We start from the raw sequence: 18,149 nt of genomic DNA on the forward strand, positions 1-18,149 counted from the left end.
CTCATAAAGCATATAGTATCATATTTGAACCAAGCTATTGAATCTCATTACCTGCTGCATTACAAGGGCATAGTAAACTCCTTTATGTGCCATGAGTTCACTATGTGTCCCCTGTTCGATGAGAACGCCCTTCTCAAAGCCAGCAATAACATCAGCGGTCCTGATTGTAGAGAGTCTGTGAGCAATTACAATGGTGGTGCGTCCAGCCCTGGCCTTCAAAGAAGGACAAAAGAAAAAGAAATGAAAAAAAAGAACAAGGGCCTTATCTAAAACATGAATTTCTTCACAATACCATCCTATATTTCTTCATGTATAGAGATCAGATCTATTAAAATTTTAACTCATGACATAAATGATGTCTATTTCTCAAATATGTTGCTGTTAACCCACTTAATTGGTTTAATCAGACATTCAAGTGCTTTTTTATATCTCATATTTTCTGTCAATATTGTATATTTGCAATCCATAGTTATTTAGGTATGGTTGAGCATATCATGCAGATTTAAAATTCACTTATAACTAAATTAATCTGCTACAAGTTAACATCATGCTACAAGTTTCATTACTGATAGAGTGCTTTAAATCGTGGCTATTGCTTCACACCAATTTAAGTATAATGTGGGACAACTGTAAAAGACCCATATAGTTTTTTGTTTGCCATTTGGCAACCGAAGAAAACTGCTTTCAAGAACTCCAATTTACAATTCCAAAGATTTTTTTTTTCAAAAGGCAACTGGACTTTCTTTGTTTTTCCTTGAAAATGTTTTGCTTCTATCCAAGAACTGAAGAAGTTTCTTGGATGAGAAGTGAAACATCTTTAAGGTAAAACCAAGGAAGTCCAGTTGCCTTTAGAAAAAAGCACCTTTGGGACAACCATGATTTGGATGACTGAGAATCTTCATAGACATTTAGGTATGCACTCTAGCTTACAGTGTTTTGGAAAAAAGAAATCTCTTGTCTCTCCAGGACCTTTGTCTAATGTATATCATATTGTTCTTGACCCCAGCACTGGGACAAGGAAAATACAACAGACATACACTTTGTTTTGTGGAAATGATTGCAACTTTTTGTTGGGGAGAGTATAATAGTCTCATTATAATCTCATATTAAATGTTTATTGTATAATTTTGAATTTAGAATAACAGAATTGGAAGGGAGCTTCTAGTCCAACCCCCTGCTTAGGCAGGAAACGTGACACCATTTCAGACAAATGGTTATCCAAACTCTTCTTAAAAACTTTCAGTGTTGGACCATTTACAACTTCTTTTTTTTTTTTTTACCTTTATACCCCGCCCTTCTCCGAAGACTCAGGGCGGCTTACAATGTATAAGGCAATAGTTTCATTCTATTTGTATATTTTTTACAAAGTCAACTTATTGCCCCCCCAACAATCTGGGTCCTCATTTTACCTACCTTATAAAGGGTGGAAGGCTGAGTCAACCTTGGGCCGGGCTCGAACCTGCAGTAATTGCAGGCTCTGTGTTCTAATAACAGGCTTCTCTACTGCCTGAGCTATCCCGGCCCCTTCTGGAGGCAAGTTGTTCCACTGATTAATTGTTCTAACTTATTAATATTAATTAATTATTAATTTATTAATAATTATATTATTTAATAATTTACTAATAATATTAATTATTAATATAAGTTATATATATAAAATCACTTAGGAACATTCAAAATGTCTAAGTAGCTATCAAATAAATAAAAGAGCCACTTTCCCAATTTTCAGGCTTCCCTGAATTTATCCTTTTAGATTTTTGGTCTTATATCTAGATTGGATTTTGATCTGTTTGCATTCCAAGAATGATGAAAATACTCATTATCATTTGTTTTTATATTTTGTGTCATTCTATAGTTTGGGCTGATTAAAATAATGGAAATATTGTCTACATCATTTCACTTTCTTTTGGTCAATTGGAAATAATGGGAGACATCATCATCATCATCATCATCATCCGGAACTGATTAAACAAAGATCCTGGTTTGGTAGATTTGGTAGATTAATCATGGGATAATTTTGGGTAGTGTAGATTCAGTTAAGCCTGCTAACTTTCTCTTTGCAATGAGTCCTTTTATAAATGGAAACAATATCCTGATTCATAAAAGAAAACAAGAACTGGACTGCTAAAGGGAAATTACTGACTCTTTTCTCTGGAAAGTTCATTGGTATTAATAGAATACCCACAAGATTAATGGTTAATGAATCACCTTGTCAAAAATGACTAATACTGAAATTTTTGTTATAGGAAAACACAGACACACATATGCAAGCATTAATAAAAGAACATCCATCTGTGCATTATCCATTAACAATACTTTTAGACATTCAGTTTTGAGCCTTGTAAAATGGTTGGAAGCTCTTAAATAAAATGATAAGCTTTAGGTAAATGTTATTGCTTTTGATTTTATGAGGTTAAAAATTTCATTAGTAGCTTTAAGGTATTAGTATAAGATGGCCTTTTATAAAAAACCATGCATTATAGGTTTTTTTGTACATAATCTTTAAACTCATATCTTTAAAAAAAACCATGCATTATAGGTTTTAGTTGTACATAATCTTTAAACTCATATCTTTAAATCCAAACAATGTTGAGTCTGATAAAAAGTTGTAATAAGTGCTATGCCTATCTTTCTCCATTCTGAAACACTGAAAGATTGATACCTTTTAGCATTTTTACTGTTAGGTGATTTTTATTTTACTGTTACAATAGTCATAGCATTTCAGATTTGCTTTATCATATGTTTAAAAAACACTAACCATTTCCCATTTTGGACTTCTGTTAAACAAATCTTCAGTTTTTTCCCATCCTGCAAACTTTGCTAGACCCTCTAGACTTTCTCTTAGAATGCAGAAGATCTTCATATTATTGAGGAAGCTACATTGCCCTTATGTATGCTCTTTAACATACTTTTGCCTTTAATTGTTTGCCTGTAGTGTACATCAACACAATTGATTGTATATTTATCTGTCCTGGAGAGAATAGTGTGTCTCTGTTTTGTTTTCCTTGTTTTCTTTGTACTTCACTGCTTCATTTCATTTATTGTTTCAATTCAACTGTCAAACAGTTTCATCATGAAATACGTATTTTACTAAATAATACATATTTGAGTAAAATTTTCTTTTTTGAAAATAATTTGAATCACCTGTGGGTATGTTTACTTGCATTTATTCACCAAAAGGGTTTTAATTCCTTAAAGTCATTCTTTATGTATAGCTGAAGCGCTACACAATCATATTTAAGTAGGCTTGTTTACCTTATCAAGTGCTGCTTGGACTATGGATTCACTCTGATTATCTAAAGCAGAAGTGGCCTCATCCAGCAGCAAGATCTTGGGGTTTCTGGCCAGGGCACGAGCAATAGCAATACGCTGTTTCTGACCCCCACTGAGCTGGGCGCCTCTTTCTCCAACCATGGTATCAAATTTCTGGGATATTCAAAATATAGAAATGAACACTGTGTTCATATGTTTTCTAAGTGAGAAAAGATTATTAGTATTCAAGCAAGCATATTGAATATATTAGCCAAACACACATTAGCCATGTGCAGGTGCACACGGACACACAGACAGTTTTAAAGCAAACAGAGCACTTTCTATCTGCAGACACTTTCTCACTGGATATAGGGAGGGCTTTGTTGCTCTCTTGACATTTTAATCAGATGAACTGTGCCAATAGTTTCTCTCTCAAAATCTCAGGGATAGCTGAATTAAACAATGACATGAAAGATTCTTAAAGAAAAGAAAAGGAAGTCCTATGTTGGCATGCTCTGAGTAACATTCATTCATTTGTATGAATGTGGTATAAATACGCTTCATTACTCTACTTCTGAGCTACTGCATTGATTTTTGGTTTCTAGTGTGATGAAAAATTGCCATTTCTCAAAAGCGAGTGTTTCTACTCAAAGTAAGTAAATGAGTATATACGGATGCACAAACCCACCTTATAATTAACCATAATTAAACAAAGCCGGTCATTAAATATAATTACCTATTGACTGTAAGAGCTGCACAATTGAGACAGCTAGTTCAATCTCCATTACAATAACAACATATCATACTATGATGACTGAATATTCAGAAGACATAGCAGTTAATAATCTCATTCAAGAAAAGTTTTGGAAACACCCATGTAACCTGAATGAGTGTGCCTTGGATTTCCTATTAATTTAAGATTCTACCAGTGAAAGGTATATGATCTTAGAGTTATTTTACCAAGAAAAACAAAGAAAATTATATAATAACCTTTAAAAAATTGACCTAATTCAAAAGTATCAAGGTTTAAAGAGAAGGAGAGCTTGAGGAAAGAAGAAGGTGTGGTGAGATTCCTGTTTCTGGGACCTCTGTATAATTACTAGTCTGACTGACATTACAAAGACATCTTGCATTTCTTCATGTGGCTTAAAATTACACTTCGCACCCTCTAGGTGTCCATATTATTTTCAAAGGCAAAATCCTTAATTTTTATTTATTTTTATTTTATTTTATTTATTTTGTCACTCTGTATATATAAGCATAAGCATAAAATAACTATACAATATATAAGCATATATATAAGTATGAGTATGTAATGACTATATTATTTGGATATAACGAAAGGAAACAATAGGACAGGAATGGTAGGCACGCTTGTACTCTTATGCACGCCCCTTACAGACCTCTTAGGAATGGGGTGAGGTCAATAGTAGACAGTTTTTGCTTGAAGCTTTGGGAATTTTGGGAAGAGACCACAGAGTCTGGTAGTATATTCCAAGCATTAACAACTCTGTTACTGAAGTCATATTTTCTGCAATCAAGATTGGAGCGGTTAACATTAAGCTTAAATCTATTGTGTGCTCGTGTATTGTTGCAATTGAAGCTGAAGTAGTTTTTGACAGGAAGGACATTGTAATAGATGATTCTATGAATTAAACTCAGGTCATGTCGAAGGTGGCATAGTTCTAAATTTTCTAAACCCAGGATTTCAGGTCTGGTGGTATAAGGTATTTTGTTGTATTCAGAGGAGTGGACAACTCTTCTTGTAAAATATTTCTGGACACGTTCAATTGTATTGATGTCAGAAATGTGGTATGGGTTCCAAATAGTCAAGCTGTATTCAAGAATTGGTCTAGCAAATGTTTTATATGCTCTGGTTAGTAGTGTAGTGTTTTTGGAGAAGAAGCTACGCAAGATTAGGTTTACAACTCTTAAGGCCTTTTTTGCGATGTAATTACATGGGCTTTGGCACTTAGATCATTTGATATGAAAACTCCAAGGTCTTTAACAGGGTGGGGGGTCATCTGTAAGGTAATGTCCATCAAGCTTGTACTTAGTATTTAGGTTCTTTTTTCCAATATGTAAGATTGAGCATTTGCTGGTTGAGATTTGGAGTTGCCAAGTTTTAGACCATTCAGATACAAAGTCAAGGACTTTTTGAAGGATAGTTGTATTGTTGGTGGTGTTACATAATTTGACATCATCAGCAAAGAGAACACAATTATTTTTAATATGGTCACAGAGATCATTAATGTATAATATGAAGAGCGTTGATCCAAGAACGCTGCCTTGGGGAACATCACTTTTGATAAGAACAGAATTTGATAGAGCTTTGCCAATTTTGACCACTTGTTGTCTGTTTGATAGGAAAGCTGTTATCCAATTCTGGAAGGGTCCTTAGATGCCGTAGGATTTTAGTTTTATGAGAAGTTTGTCATGTACTACTGAGTCAAAAGCTTTGCAGAAGTCTATGTAGATTGCGTCTATTGCTTTGCCCTGATCAAGATTTGTAGTCCATATGTTTTTGCAGTGAAGAAATTGTAATTTACATGGTAATTTTTTTCTGAAACCAAATTGTTTATTAGAGAGTAGGTTGTTTGTTTCTAGGTGGAGGGTAATGGATTGGTTGATGATAGATTCCATTACTTTGCAGGTGACACAGCAAAGAGAGATAGGTAATTTTCAACTAGGCTGGGGTCTCATTTTTTGAAGACAGGGATGACCGTGACAAGTGACCAAAGTTTGGGAAGGAAACTGGTCGCGAAAGCTTTTTCAAAGATTATGCTTAGTGGTTCTGCTATATTAGTGGAAAGCTTTTTTAAGAAGTATGCACATAGTCCATCAGGTCCAATAGATAGCGATGGTTTCAGTTTGCAAAGAGCATTTCCAACATTATCTTCTGTGAAATCTAAATACGTTAGGTCGTTGCACTCATTGTTGGTACGATTGGAGAATGTCAGGTATAAGCCATTACTGTTAACAAAGACTGTGCCAAAGAATGTGTTGAAGAGGTTTGCTTTAACTGTTTCATCATTATATTCTTTGCTGTTAGAATCTTTTAGTGGTGGGATGGATCTCGAGTCTGTAAGGGGCGTGCATAAGAGCACCAGCGTGCCTACCGTTCCTGTGCTAATGTTCCCTTTGATTGTATCCAATTCATATAGTTATTTCATGCTTATACTTATGTATATATATGCTTATATATCATATATATGCTGTTGTGACAAATAAATAAATAAATAAATAAAATGATTGTTATGAGTAATTGAGAATTGGATGTTATACAAGTTTAATAGATCATTATTAGAACAGCAGATATAACGCTTCAGACTATATGAGCTTTATACTTTTTCCCAAGCATATAAAATATTTCATATGAGAAGTTTAATAATATTGTTATGAAAATTCATTTAAGTTAGTTTAATAATATTATAGAGCATGCTTGAAAGAAAACATGAAGTGTGAGGGTAAGTAGAAAGTGTGCTTTATTGTTCACTAATAGAAATGCATTCCGTCTTTTTGTCTAGCTAGCAATACAAAAAGATCAGAGGAGCAACTGTGTGTGTGTGTGTGTGTGTGTGTGTGTGTGTGTGTGTGTGTGTGTGTGTGTGTGTCTCCTTCTGAAAGCAGGCTAAACAGCAATTGAAGCCTTCTCCCTTTTGTATGTTTTCTCATGTGGATACAAAGGGTGGGGCTTTAATCCCAACATTCTGCATTTTTGCAGAGATTTTTGCTCCAGGATTGTTGTTGTTGTTTTAATTACTGCAGACATTCCTACAGTGCACAATACTGAGAATTATTAGTTTAACAATGTCTGATAGGCTATAGATATTAGATACAAATAAATCAGCTACATAATAAGGTGCCAAGTGTTAAGGTTAGTTGGATGATACTGGCTTCAATAAAGTGCTCTATGATAAAGTATATTGTGCTTAAAGAAAAAAATGTATGGTAGAAGACATAAATGAGGGAGGGAAAACAGATTAGTCCATCCTTACTAAGAGGGTCATCCTTACAAGAATGTGAAAATTATGCTACTTACATCAGGAAGTTTTGTTATGAAGTCATAAGCATTTGCTTCTTTGGCTGCTTGTTCAATTTCAGCATCAGTAATATCCTCTCTGCCATAACGAATATTTCCTGCAATTGTGGTAGCGAACAAAACTGGCTCTTGGCTTACAATGCCAATGTTTTCCCTCATCCACTTGAGGTTAAGGGTCCGAATATCATGCCCATCTATGATGATCTGAAGGAAGGAAAATAGAAGTTTGTAAGAGCCACCAGTGTAGACTAATTAAGTAAATATTGATTACTAATGTACAGTTTTTAGATACTGTATGTTAGCCCTGATTTAGGGCATTTTTTTATTGAAAAGTCAAATCCAGAAGCCCCAATAGAAGATATCACAGTTGTCCTTGCATTAAAACAAACCTGTCCTTGTGGTGGATCATAAAATCTTTGCAAGAGTTGAATAGTAGTGCTTTTCCCACAACCACTGGAACCAACAAGAGCAATGGTCTGTCCGGGTTGTATTTTTAAATTCAGACCTCTAAGAATCTGGAATTATTCAAAATATAAATATATATTTAAGATATTTTAGTCACCTCTCTGGCTTAATACACTATAAATCATGCCTTCAGTACAGGAAAAATCTTCTTGAAGATTATCTAATATATTTTTAGTTAGTAAAAACATTCTAAAAATGAGGGACTCGTTTAAGATATCTAAGAAAGATCCTTTATCTTCTATAATTACACATTATTATTATTGCTAGAGTGTTTTTATTTTGTGATGAAGCTTGTAATTACACATTCTTAAGACCTCTGATCGCAGAGAAAATAGCTTTAACATTTCTTTTACATGGATAAAAAGAGAAAGAAAAAATAATCTGTTTTACCTGAATATTTGGTCTAGAAGGATAACTGAAATAGATATTTTTAAATTCAATTTCTCCTCTGAGTTTATCCAGCTTGAATCCTTCAGTGGAACTGCTATCTATGAGACGAGGCTAGAAAAATAATTGGAAAGAAATCTATAATTTCTATAAATACAATATAATACGCAATTTTTTGTCCAATGTTAAAAAGTATGAGATGTAAAGTATTAAAAATGATGCATTACTTTTCTTCTTACAGAATTGCATTTCTGAGAACTATAGCCACCTTTTCAAATAAGAAATACATTTCCTATAAATTAAGGCTAATTAGAGATATTAGAATAGAATAGAATAGAATAGAATTTTATTGGCCAAGTGTGATTGGACACACAAGGAATTTGTCTTGGTGCATATGCTCTCAGTGTACATAAAAGAAAAGATACGTTCATCAAGGTACAACATTTATAACACAATTGATGATCAATATATCAATATAAATCATAAGGATTGCCAGCAACAAGTTATAGTCATACAGTCATAAGTGGAAAGAGATTGGTGATGGGAACGATGAAACGATTAATAGTAGTGCAGATTCAGTAAATAGTCTGACAGTGTTGAGGGGATTATTTGTTTAGCAGAGTGATGGCCTTCGGGAAAAAACTGTTCTTGTGTCTAGTTGTTCTGGTGTGCAGTGCTCTATAGCGTCGTTTTGAGGGTAGGAGTTGAAACAGTTTATGTCCAGGATGCGAGGGATCTGCAAATATTTTCACGGCCCTCTTCTTGATTCGTGCAGTATACAGGTCCTCAATGGAAGGCAAGTTGGTAGCAATTATTTTTTCTGCAGTTCTAATTATCCTCTGAAGTCTGTGTTTTTCTTGTTGGGTTGCAGAACCGAACCAGACAGTTATAGAGGTGCAAATGACAGACTCAATAATTCCTCTGTAGAATTGGATCAGCAGCTCCTTGGGCAGTTTGAGCTTACTGAGTTGGCGCAGAAAGAACATTCTTTGTTGTCCTTTTTTAATGATGTTTTTGATGTTAGCTGTCCATTTGAGATCTTGCGATATGATAGAACCCAGAAATTTGAAGGTTTCTACTGTTGATACTGTGTTGTCAAGTATTGTGAGAGGTGGAAGTATGGAGGGGTTTTTCCTAAAGTCTACCACCATTTCTACGGTTTTGAGTGTGTTCAGTTCCAGATTGTTTTGGTTGCACCACAAGGCTAGTCGTCATTGTCTCGAATGAGACCAATCACTGTTGTGTCATCTGCGAACTTCAGTAGCTTAACAAATGGATCATTGGAGATGCAGTCATTGGTATACAGAGAGAAGAGAAGTGGGGAGAGCACACAGCCTTGGGGGGCCCCTGTGCTAATTGTACAGGTATTTGATGTGATCTTGCTTAGCTTCACCTGCTGCTTCCTGTTTGTTAGGAAGCTTGTGATCCACTTACAAGTCTGTTCCGGTACCTGTAGCTGGTTTAGCTTAGTTAGAAGAATGTCTGGAATGATGGTATTGAATGCTGAACTAAAGTCTACAAAAAGGACCCTTGCATAGGTCTTTGGAGACTCAAGATGTTGTAGGATGTAGTGCAGAGCCATATTAACAGCATCATCTGTTGATCTATTTGCTCGGTATGCAAATTGCAAGGGGTCTAAGAGCGGATTCGTGATGGTTTTCAGGTAGGAAAGCACTAGCCTTTCAAAGGTTTTCATGACTACAGATGTTAGAGCAACTGGTCTGTAGTCATTCAGTTCCTTGATGGTGGGCTTCTCTGGCACTGGGATGATGGTAGAGCCTTTGAAGCAAGAAGGAACATAGCACGTGTTAGTGCTTTAATGAAAATATGGCTGAAAATGGGGGCCGATTGGTCAGCACAGACTTTTAAGCAAGAAGGAGTTATCTTGTCTGGGCCTGGAGCTTTTCCTGGCTTTTGTCTGTGAAATAGGTCCTGCACTTCCTTTTCTGTGATCACTAGGGGTTGTGAACCCAATGAAATGGGGTCAGTTGTAGGAGGCTTGGCTGTTGTTGGTGTGTCTGAGATGGGGGTTGTGGAGATAGGTGGCTGTAGTTTCCTTTCAAACCTGCAGTAAAACTCATTCAGGTCATCTGCCAGTTGTTGATTACCTTCAGCCTGGGAAGGAGGTTTGCCATAGCCGGTGATATTTTTAAGAGTTTTCCACATGTTTGCTGGTTCATTTGTTGAAAATTGATTCTTTAGCTTTTCAGAGTAGCTTCTTTTTGCTGCTCTTATCTCCCTTGTTAGTGCATTTCTGGCCTGATTGTACAGCATTTTATCACCTTTTCTGTAGGCTTCCTCTTTGGAATGTCGTAGCTGCTTAAGTTTAGGTGTAAACCAAGGTTTGTTATTACTGTGTATTCGCAAGTTCCTTGTAGGTACACATAGGTCTTCACAGAAGTTGACATATGATGTTACAGTATCTGTGAGTTCATCCAGGTCTGCAGAGGTATCTTTAAAAATATTCCAATCAGTGCAGTCAAAACATGCCTGTAGCTTTAATTCAGATTCCTCCGTCCAGGTTTTCACTGATTTAATTATTGGTTTTATGGCTTTAAGTCTTTGCCTGTAAGCAGGTACAAGGTGAATCATGCAATGATCAGAGTGTCCTACAGCTGCACGTGGTAAAGACCGATAGGCATCTTTTAGTGTTGTGTAGCAGTGGTCTAGAGTATTCTTGCCTCTGGTGGGACAATTGACATGCTGAAAGTATTTTGGTAGTTCTTTCCTTAAGTTTGCCTTGTTTAGATCTCCCAAAACAATGGCCAGTGAATCAGGGTGTTTGGCTTCAGCCTCCATGATTTGGTCAGCTAGAGTTCGTAATGGCTCGTTTACACAGGCTTGTGGTGGGACATAAACAGCAATTAGAAGAAATGAGGAAAATTCACGAGGCGAATAGTAAGGTTTGCAGTTGATAATTAGAGTCTCTAAATTGTTGTCACAGAATTTGTAAATTATGTTAAAATCTTGACACCAGGTTGAATTAATATATAGGCATAAGCCTCCTCCTTTCTTTTTACCAGATGTTTCTGGAATTCTGTCTGATCGTTCAATTTGAAATCCTGGAATGTTCAGGCTGCTATTTTCAATTGATTCATTTAACCAGGTTTCAGAGAAGCATAGGACTGCTGAATTCCTAATTGAATTAGGAATGTCATTTGTGGTTCCTGTTATATTCATATAATTGTCATGTGCAAGCAAAAACTTGTGAATAGATCCAAGTAGATATTTTATTGCTGAACACCTGTTTACAAGAATCTTACCTGATTGTCTGTCTTCCATTGGGAAATGGCAACTCTAGATCTAAGGGTTGACCTCAGACATTTACTCCCTCTAACCAACTCTTTACTCCCCCTAGAAGGGTCTGCCAGTAATTCCACTATATCAAAAACCAACAAATTAAGTGTTCTAAGACTTAACCAAGGGTTGAAACAAGGATAGGAAACAATTCTGTTCTCACCTTCTGTTCATATACTTTCATTCATAACTACCAAATGGAAAATTTGACATTTTGAAGTTAGAATAGTAAATAAAGGAAATCAAATAGAATATTGCTGAATAAGAAAAAAATCTTTTCAGTTCAGTTCATCCTCTATTTGCAATGCTGAAATAGTTCACAAGCTATATTCTCATTTTATTCATGTGAATGTGCTAAAAAAGGCAGTGGAGATCTAGGTTTAACCTCTGAAATCATTCTCATACCAGTATTGCCAAAGTCTTTTCTTTCCAAAGAAAATTCCTCTGTTCCTTCAAGTGAATATGCCATAGCGTTATTTCTCTTATTTAAGAAAATGCAAAGAAATACAGAAATGAAGTGCTCAAATATCCATAAGTATAACTATATATCATAGCCCATAGATACCTTTCTGATAATTTTAAAGACTTGGTAGGCTGCTCCACGAGCATTGGCCACATTCTCCAGTTTGGGAGAAGCCTGTCCAAGGGCAAATGCACCAATAAGCACAGAAAAGAAAACCTGTCAAGTAAAAGAGGTAAAATAGTTAATACAAGTGCTCAATTAATACAAGTGGATTTAATTAATAAACCAGTGGAGTAATAACAGCCAATATGAGGGTATAGGGTGCCCAGAATTATAGTGTAGCAACTCTGGAGCTGCATAGTTTCCATATCCAGAATATTATTATAGTACTCATAGCTTGATTTAAAAATAGTTTTAAAATAAGAACATTTCATCATATGATTATTTCATATAATCAGGCAGCACCAATGTTTTATTTATCTGTTTTGATGAATGTTACCTTAATTCAAAGGTAATTTTTCCAACAAGAATAATTTAAGATTAGTAATATGATTTCCAGCACAGATAATCTTGCTGAGTATATGCTGCAAATAATCATGTTTATATGCTCTACAATGAATTCCTTTAACAATTGGCATCTCTGGAGATTATTACTAATATTTAGCTTGGAAAATAAAAGCAACCGAATACTCCAGATAACAATTTGTGGGTCAGTAAGTGCAGAATTAGATAGTAATCAATATATATATATATTATACTGTATTTCTCTTTGTGTGTACTGTATGTCTGTAATAACCCATTCATTTTCACGTGCATATGATACAAGTGCAAAAATGTGGGGCTTGGTTGCAGAGTCTTTTTTGATCTCTTCAGATACTTCTGACAGCACTTTTAGTGTCAAGTGGTGGATCCTCGGTGTCCCAAATCCTTAATAACATCTGTATGTAAATTTTCATTAACTGGTTTACTATGATCAATAGATTAGAAGTGAAATAATGGCCTCTTATTTAGAAACCGAAGTAAATGGTGTAAATTCTAGCAGCTATGGAAAGTTGTGAATGGTTTAAATCTCGCCACTGTCAGAGATCATTTGGCAACCTAACATTAATTGGCTTTAATTGGTACTTGAGTATAGGATTGTCTACAGTAGTGGCCAAAATTGAGGAAACCTTTTGGGAAAGTGGATTTTTAAGGTTTGATGGCTAATAACACCATTTTTTTTTGGGGGGGGGAGTTTCAAGATAATCATAGCCCAGATCTTAACCCAATTGAAAATCTATGGCGCTGACTAAAGAAACTTGTTAGTCAGAAACAACCAAGCAATAAAAGCCAGTTAAGAAAAGCAATCATTCAATCTTTGTTTCACATTATAACAGCTGCAGAACTAAAAGACTTGGTTCATTCCATGGGAAGACATTGCAAGGCTGTAATTCATGCTAAAGATTACACAACTAAATATTAACTGATGTGATAATTTTTGGGTATCTCGTTTTTTCTACGTGTTTCACTTATCTTCTTTATACTATAACTGCTATTCTAATAGCAAATCCTTCATAAAAGTTATTGCATTACATTCTTGATTAAATTATCTTTCCATTGATATATAATTTTATGCCACTATTCCAAAAAATGTGGTAAAATTAGCTAGTTTTAGAAAATAAATTTTTCTCAAAAAGTTTCCACAATTTTGGCCACTATTTTATATATCTGTATCAGGGGTGGGTTCTACTTACCTTTACTATGATAACATTGCGGCAGGTGGGCAGAGCCTCCCACCGGTTTTACTACCAGTTCTATAGAACCGGGAGCAACCCACCACTGATCTGTATGTCTATACATAGATTTAATCAATATTCGACTACTTTTAATGCCAACAGAATGAATTCAGATATACTTTGGGTCTGACTTCATCCACTATGTTTTGAGGAAGGTGTTCTTTGTTCTATTCCCAGAACAAGGTGGGCAATGATGGAGGCGAGGCAGTGTAAGAGTTAACAGCTCATTTCTTGCTAACAATAAATTCTGATGGTGTCTCGCTCCATGAGCTAACAACAGGGGTGAGCGAGCGGCTTTCTCCATATTGACAGCTCTTTTATATGAAAGCTGTCAGCTACTTAGCTAATCAGGGAGTGCCGACTTCTTGCCAGCCGGTTGCCGGCAAGTGGACCAATCAGTTGCGCTTTGTGGTTGTATTCCACGACCGTACGTAAGACTCTTCCCCTCCTGGATGGCGCATGTGTAATCAGCCAGATATGCTGGGCATCTCCAAATGCTCCCAGATCTGTGTAGACCCACAGTTTCAATTGGCTGACTCTGCATGGGAATCTCCGGAACTTCTGGAGTCTCCTCGATGACTTCAGCGGGGGAACTGCTTGACAACTGCAGCCTAGGATTTGGAGGTAAGTCAGTTGCTTGTTTGTGTCGGTTCGGCTTTCTTGGTGCAGGTCGCTATTTCCTCACCCTCGCTGGTTATTGGGGAATTTGGCTTGGAAATAGTCTGACTTGCAAGACATGTTGCATAACATTCTTTGAGAAATTTTTTTGCATCCTTGCCTTATGCATTTTAGCTATACCCAGGGTCCCAAGACAGGTGTTTATCTGATTTTATTAGAATAATTTTATTAAAATCATCTGACAATAATTTTCTTTTCCTTGAGCCAACAAGTCCTGAAGGAACCTTCTGATTTATTAGATGTTAGATTTATTACATTTAGCTAATAGATTTGTTAGATATATAGTTATTTTAAACATTAAAGTTAAATAGAAAATGTACACTTACAATTAATACTGTTCCAATATCATAAGTATCCTTTTCATCTACTGTGAGCTTGGTTCCATACCAGAAAGCAAGGGCATAGCATCCATAGATCAAAAACTGAGATACACCAGTTGAAATATTGGTGGTGATAGTCTTTTTTGTTCCAATAGACTGAGCTTCTTCTAGGTTTTTATCATATCTGATAACAGATCCAGCATGTTAGAATTAGGACAGATTTATGATACATATTTCCTATAAGCAACCATTTATACCTTAAAAATATTCACTTTCTGGGGTTGTTGAAATCTCACTGCCGTTTCCTTGGATCTCTCTTTTTATAATACATTTCCCTGAGAAAAGCAGGGACATTTTATCCAGTGAAGTTCCATTGAAGAAATTGGTGTTATACATTGGTTGAAATTTGGTACAAATTACAGGAACAAGCCAGAACACATTATGAACATTAATGTTACGTGAATGCATTTAATCTCCAGAATTTTCTTGAAAATCTTTATCTTGCACGGTAATTTAAACACTAGGAGATTGTTTTATTCATTAACTGTATAAACGAGGGGACACATATTTTTCATAATCCAATTGCCATCCTGACTCTGAGAACTATTGACTACATTAATCTAAGTAGGTTAAGTACATTTGTATACTACATTGGAACATTGCTTTTGTTTTGATCTCTTTTGCTTCCCTTTGGCTTTTGGAAATAGAGAGGGGGGAAAAATCTAAGCTATATAATTTCTCATGACACACAAAATTGCATGTCCAGGGAATAATTATTTATAGAAGGATTAAAGCAGCTTTTTTGATCCTTTGATCCTGTTCTAACTCATAAAGATCTGGGAAGATTGCAGAAGCACTACTATTTAACACAGGGTAACATTAACATAAAAATGAATCTCAGATAAACTGATTGGTATCTTGGCTAAGGCACTGTCCCATGAATATGTAAATGTCACCTTACCTTGCTATAGCTTTCTTCTGTCCATTAAAAGCTATAACTGTCCTGATGGCTGTCAAAATTTCTTCTGCCACAGACCCTGCCTTGGCATAAGCCAATAGCTCCTTTGCAGTCAATATTGATAGTATCTGGTTCAAGAAAAATAATTGAACTCAATGTCTAGAATTCTATTCTATTCTATTCTATTCTATTCTATTCTATTCTATTCTATTCTATTCTATTCTATTCATGATTACAATAGTATAATCATTTTACATAGCTTTTCCTGTCTATTCCCTCCAGATATGTCGTTCTTCCTTAAGCAGGATGAGCACTGGTCATTACTGTTGGAAAGACATCTGAAGAGCATCAGACTGGAGCAACTGATTTTATCTAACAGAAAAACAGAAGAGTGTTTAGGCGTTCTCCTGGATGTACGGCTGTCTCTAGAAGACAATTTGACGGCCGTCGCCAGGGGAGCTTTTTATCAGGTTCGCCAGATTCGCCAATTGTGCCCTTTCCTGGATCGGGACTCATTATGCACAGTCACTCATGCCCTCGTTACTTCCCGTCTGGATTACTGCAATGCTCTCTACATGGGGCTCCCCTTGAAGAGCACCAGGAGCCTCCAACTGGTACAGAATGCGGCCGCGCGGGGGATTGAGGGAGCGTCTCGCAGCTCCCATGTAACACCTCTCCTGCGCAGGCTGCACTGATTACTGGTGGTCTTCCGGGTGCGATTCAAGGTTCTAGTTATCACCTTTAAAGTGCTTCATGGCATGGGACCGGGATATCTACGGGACCGCCTGCTGCCGTCAGTTACCTCCCATCGACCAGTGCGCTCTCATAGAAAGGGCCTCCTTAGGGTGCTGTCGGCCAACCAATGTCGGCTGGCAGCCCTCAGAGGAAAAGCATTCTCTGTGAGGGCTCCGGCCCTATGGAATGATCTACCTGTGGGACTTCGTCTTCTCCCTGATCTTCGAACCTTTAAGCGAGAGCTCAAAACCTTTTTCTTTCATCAAGCGGGGCTGGCCTAATGATTAATTTTAATATTGAGGGTTTTTAGGGGTTTTTAAAGGGGTTTTAACTTATTTATCACTTTTTATTCAACAATTTTAATATGCAACTTATGGAATTAGATTTTTAATTAAATATTGTATTTTAAAATCTTTCGATATCTATGTTGTATTTATGCTGTACACCGCCCTAAGTCCTCGGAGAAGGGCGGTATAAAAATTTAAATAATAAATAAATAAATAAATAAATGTTTATATGTTTTACTTCTGAACGTAAATATATATAAAATTTATAAGCCATCCATTTCATAAAGGCTCTCTTGCTAAAGCTGATTTTAGCTTTATCTCTTTTTTTTTTGTTTTAAGTTGTAGCATTGTACAAAGAAATTAAAGCTGATTCAGAACACAATGCTATGAGCAACTATGGGAGGAGGATAATTTGCCAATGGAATATGTCTGCTTTGAAGGCTGCCCCAGCTACCACTATGTTTCTGAGTGCAATTTAGAATACTGTTATCATATTTAAAACCCTTCTTTGTTTGAATCTTGATATCTATAGGACCACTCAAGTCCTATCCTTTAAGACTGGGTTACCTTGGCGACTTTAAGATTTCAAGTTATTTATTTATTTATTTATTTATTTATTTATTTATTTATTTTTGTCACAACAATATATGTAAGTATAATACAAAAAGATTATATAGTATATAAACATATATGTGAGTAAATATTAGGAGGTATAAGTATATATATATATATAAAATTGGAAGTGTCTTGGCGGCGAAGTCTCATTCGTCATCTTCAGGCTTCAGCTCGTGCTTCTGGGAGCAATGTGCACGAAGCACGAAGCTGAAGCCTGAAGATGACGAATGAGACTTCGTCAAACGCCGCCAAGACACTTCCAATTTTACACGGAGAAACCCGAACAACCAAAGACCTATATACAAACACCGTGAAAACCTCAGAAAATATATATATATATATATATAAATATATATATATATATATAAAAATATATATATATATATAAAGAAAAAACAAAAACAATAGGACAGGAACGGTAGGCACGTTTGTGCGCTTATGCACGCCCCTTATGGTCCTCTTAGGAATGGGGTGAGGTCAATAGTAGAAAGTTTTTGGTTAAAGCTTTTAGGATTATGGGAAGAGACCACAGAGTCAGGTAAAGTATTCCAAGCACTGATGATTCTGTTACAGAAGTCATATTTTCTGCAATCTAGATTAAAGTGGTTGACATTAAGTTTAAATCTATTGGTTGCTCTTGTATTATTGCAGTTAAAGCTGAAGTAGTCTTTGACAGGAAGGACATTACAATAGATGATTCTATGAGTTAAACTTAGGTCTTGTCGAAGGTGACGGAGTTCCAAGTTTTCTAAGCCTAGGATTTCAAGTCTGATGGGATAAGATATTTTGTTGTTTTCAGAGGAATGGAGAACTCTTCTTGTAAAATATTTCTGGACACGTTCAATTGTATTGATGTCAGATATGTGGTGAGGGTT

At 35.9% G+C, this 18,149-nt stretch overlaps 1 protein-coding gene across 1 annotated transcript in view; it reads right to left on the bottom strand.

Annotated features, from left to right (window-relative positions):
- ABCB5 (ATP binding cassette subfamily B member 5) overlaps window positions 1-18,149 on the bottom strand; it is a 54,934-nt gene that overhangs the window by 23,903 nt on the left and 12,882 nt on the right. The window contains exons 8-15 of the mRNA XM_058182740.1: window positions 15,641-15,765; window positions 14,686-14,863; window positions 12,009-12,122; window positions 8,150-8,260; window positions 7,684-7,809; window positions 7,295-7,498; window positions 3,256-3,426; window positions 52-213 (exon numbers count right to left, since the gene is read on the bottom strand). Coding sequence (XP_058038723.1) covers window positions 52-213; window positions 3,256-3,426; window positions 7,295-7,498; window positions 7,684-7,809; window positions 8,150-8,260; window positions 12,009-12,122; window positions 14,686-14,863; window positions 15,641-15,765 — 1,191 coding nt within the window. The remainder of the gene's footprint in view (window positions 1-51; window positions 214-3,255; window positions 3,427-7,294; window positions 7,499-7,683; window positions 7,810-8,149; window positions 8,261-12,008; window positions 12,123-14,685; window positions 14,864-15,640; window positions 15,766-18,149) is intronic.

Source organism: Ahaetulla prasina, chromosome 4 (genome assembly GCF_028640845.1).
Source record: "Ahaetulla prasina isolate Xishuangbanna chromosome 4, ASM2864084v1, whole genome shotgun sequence".
Taxonomy (NCBI): Eukaryota; Metazoa; Chordata; class Lepidosauria; order Squamata; family Colubridae; genus Ahaetulla; species Ahaetulla prasina.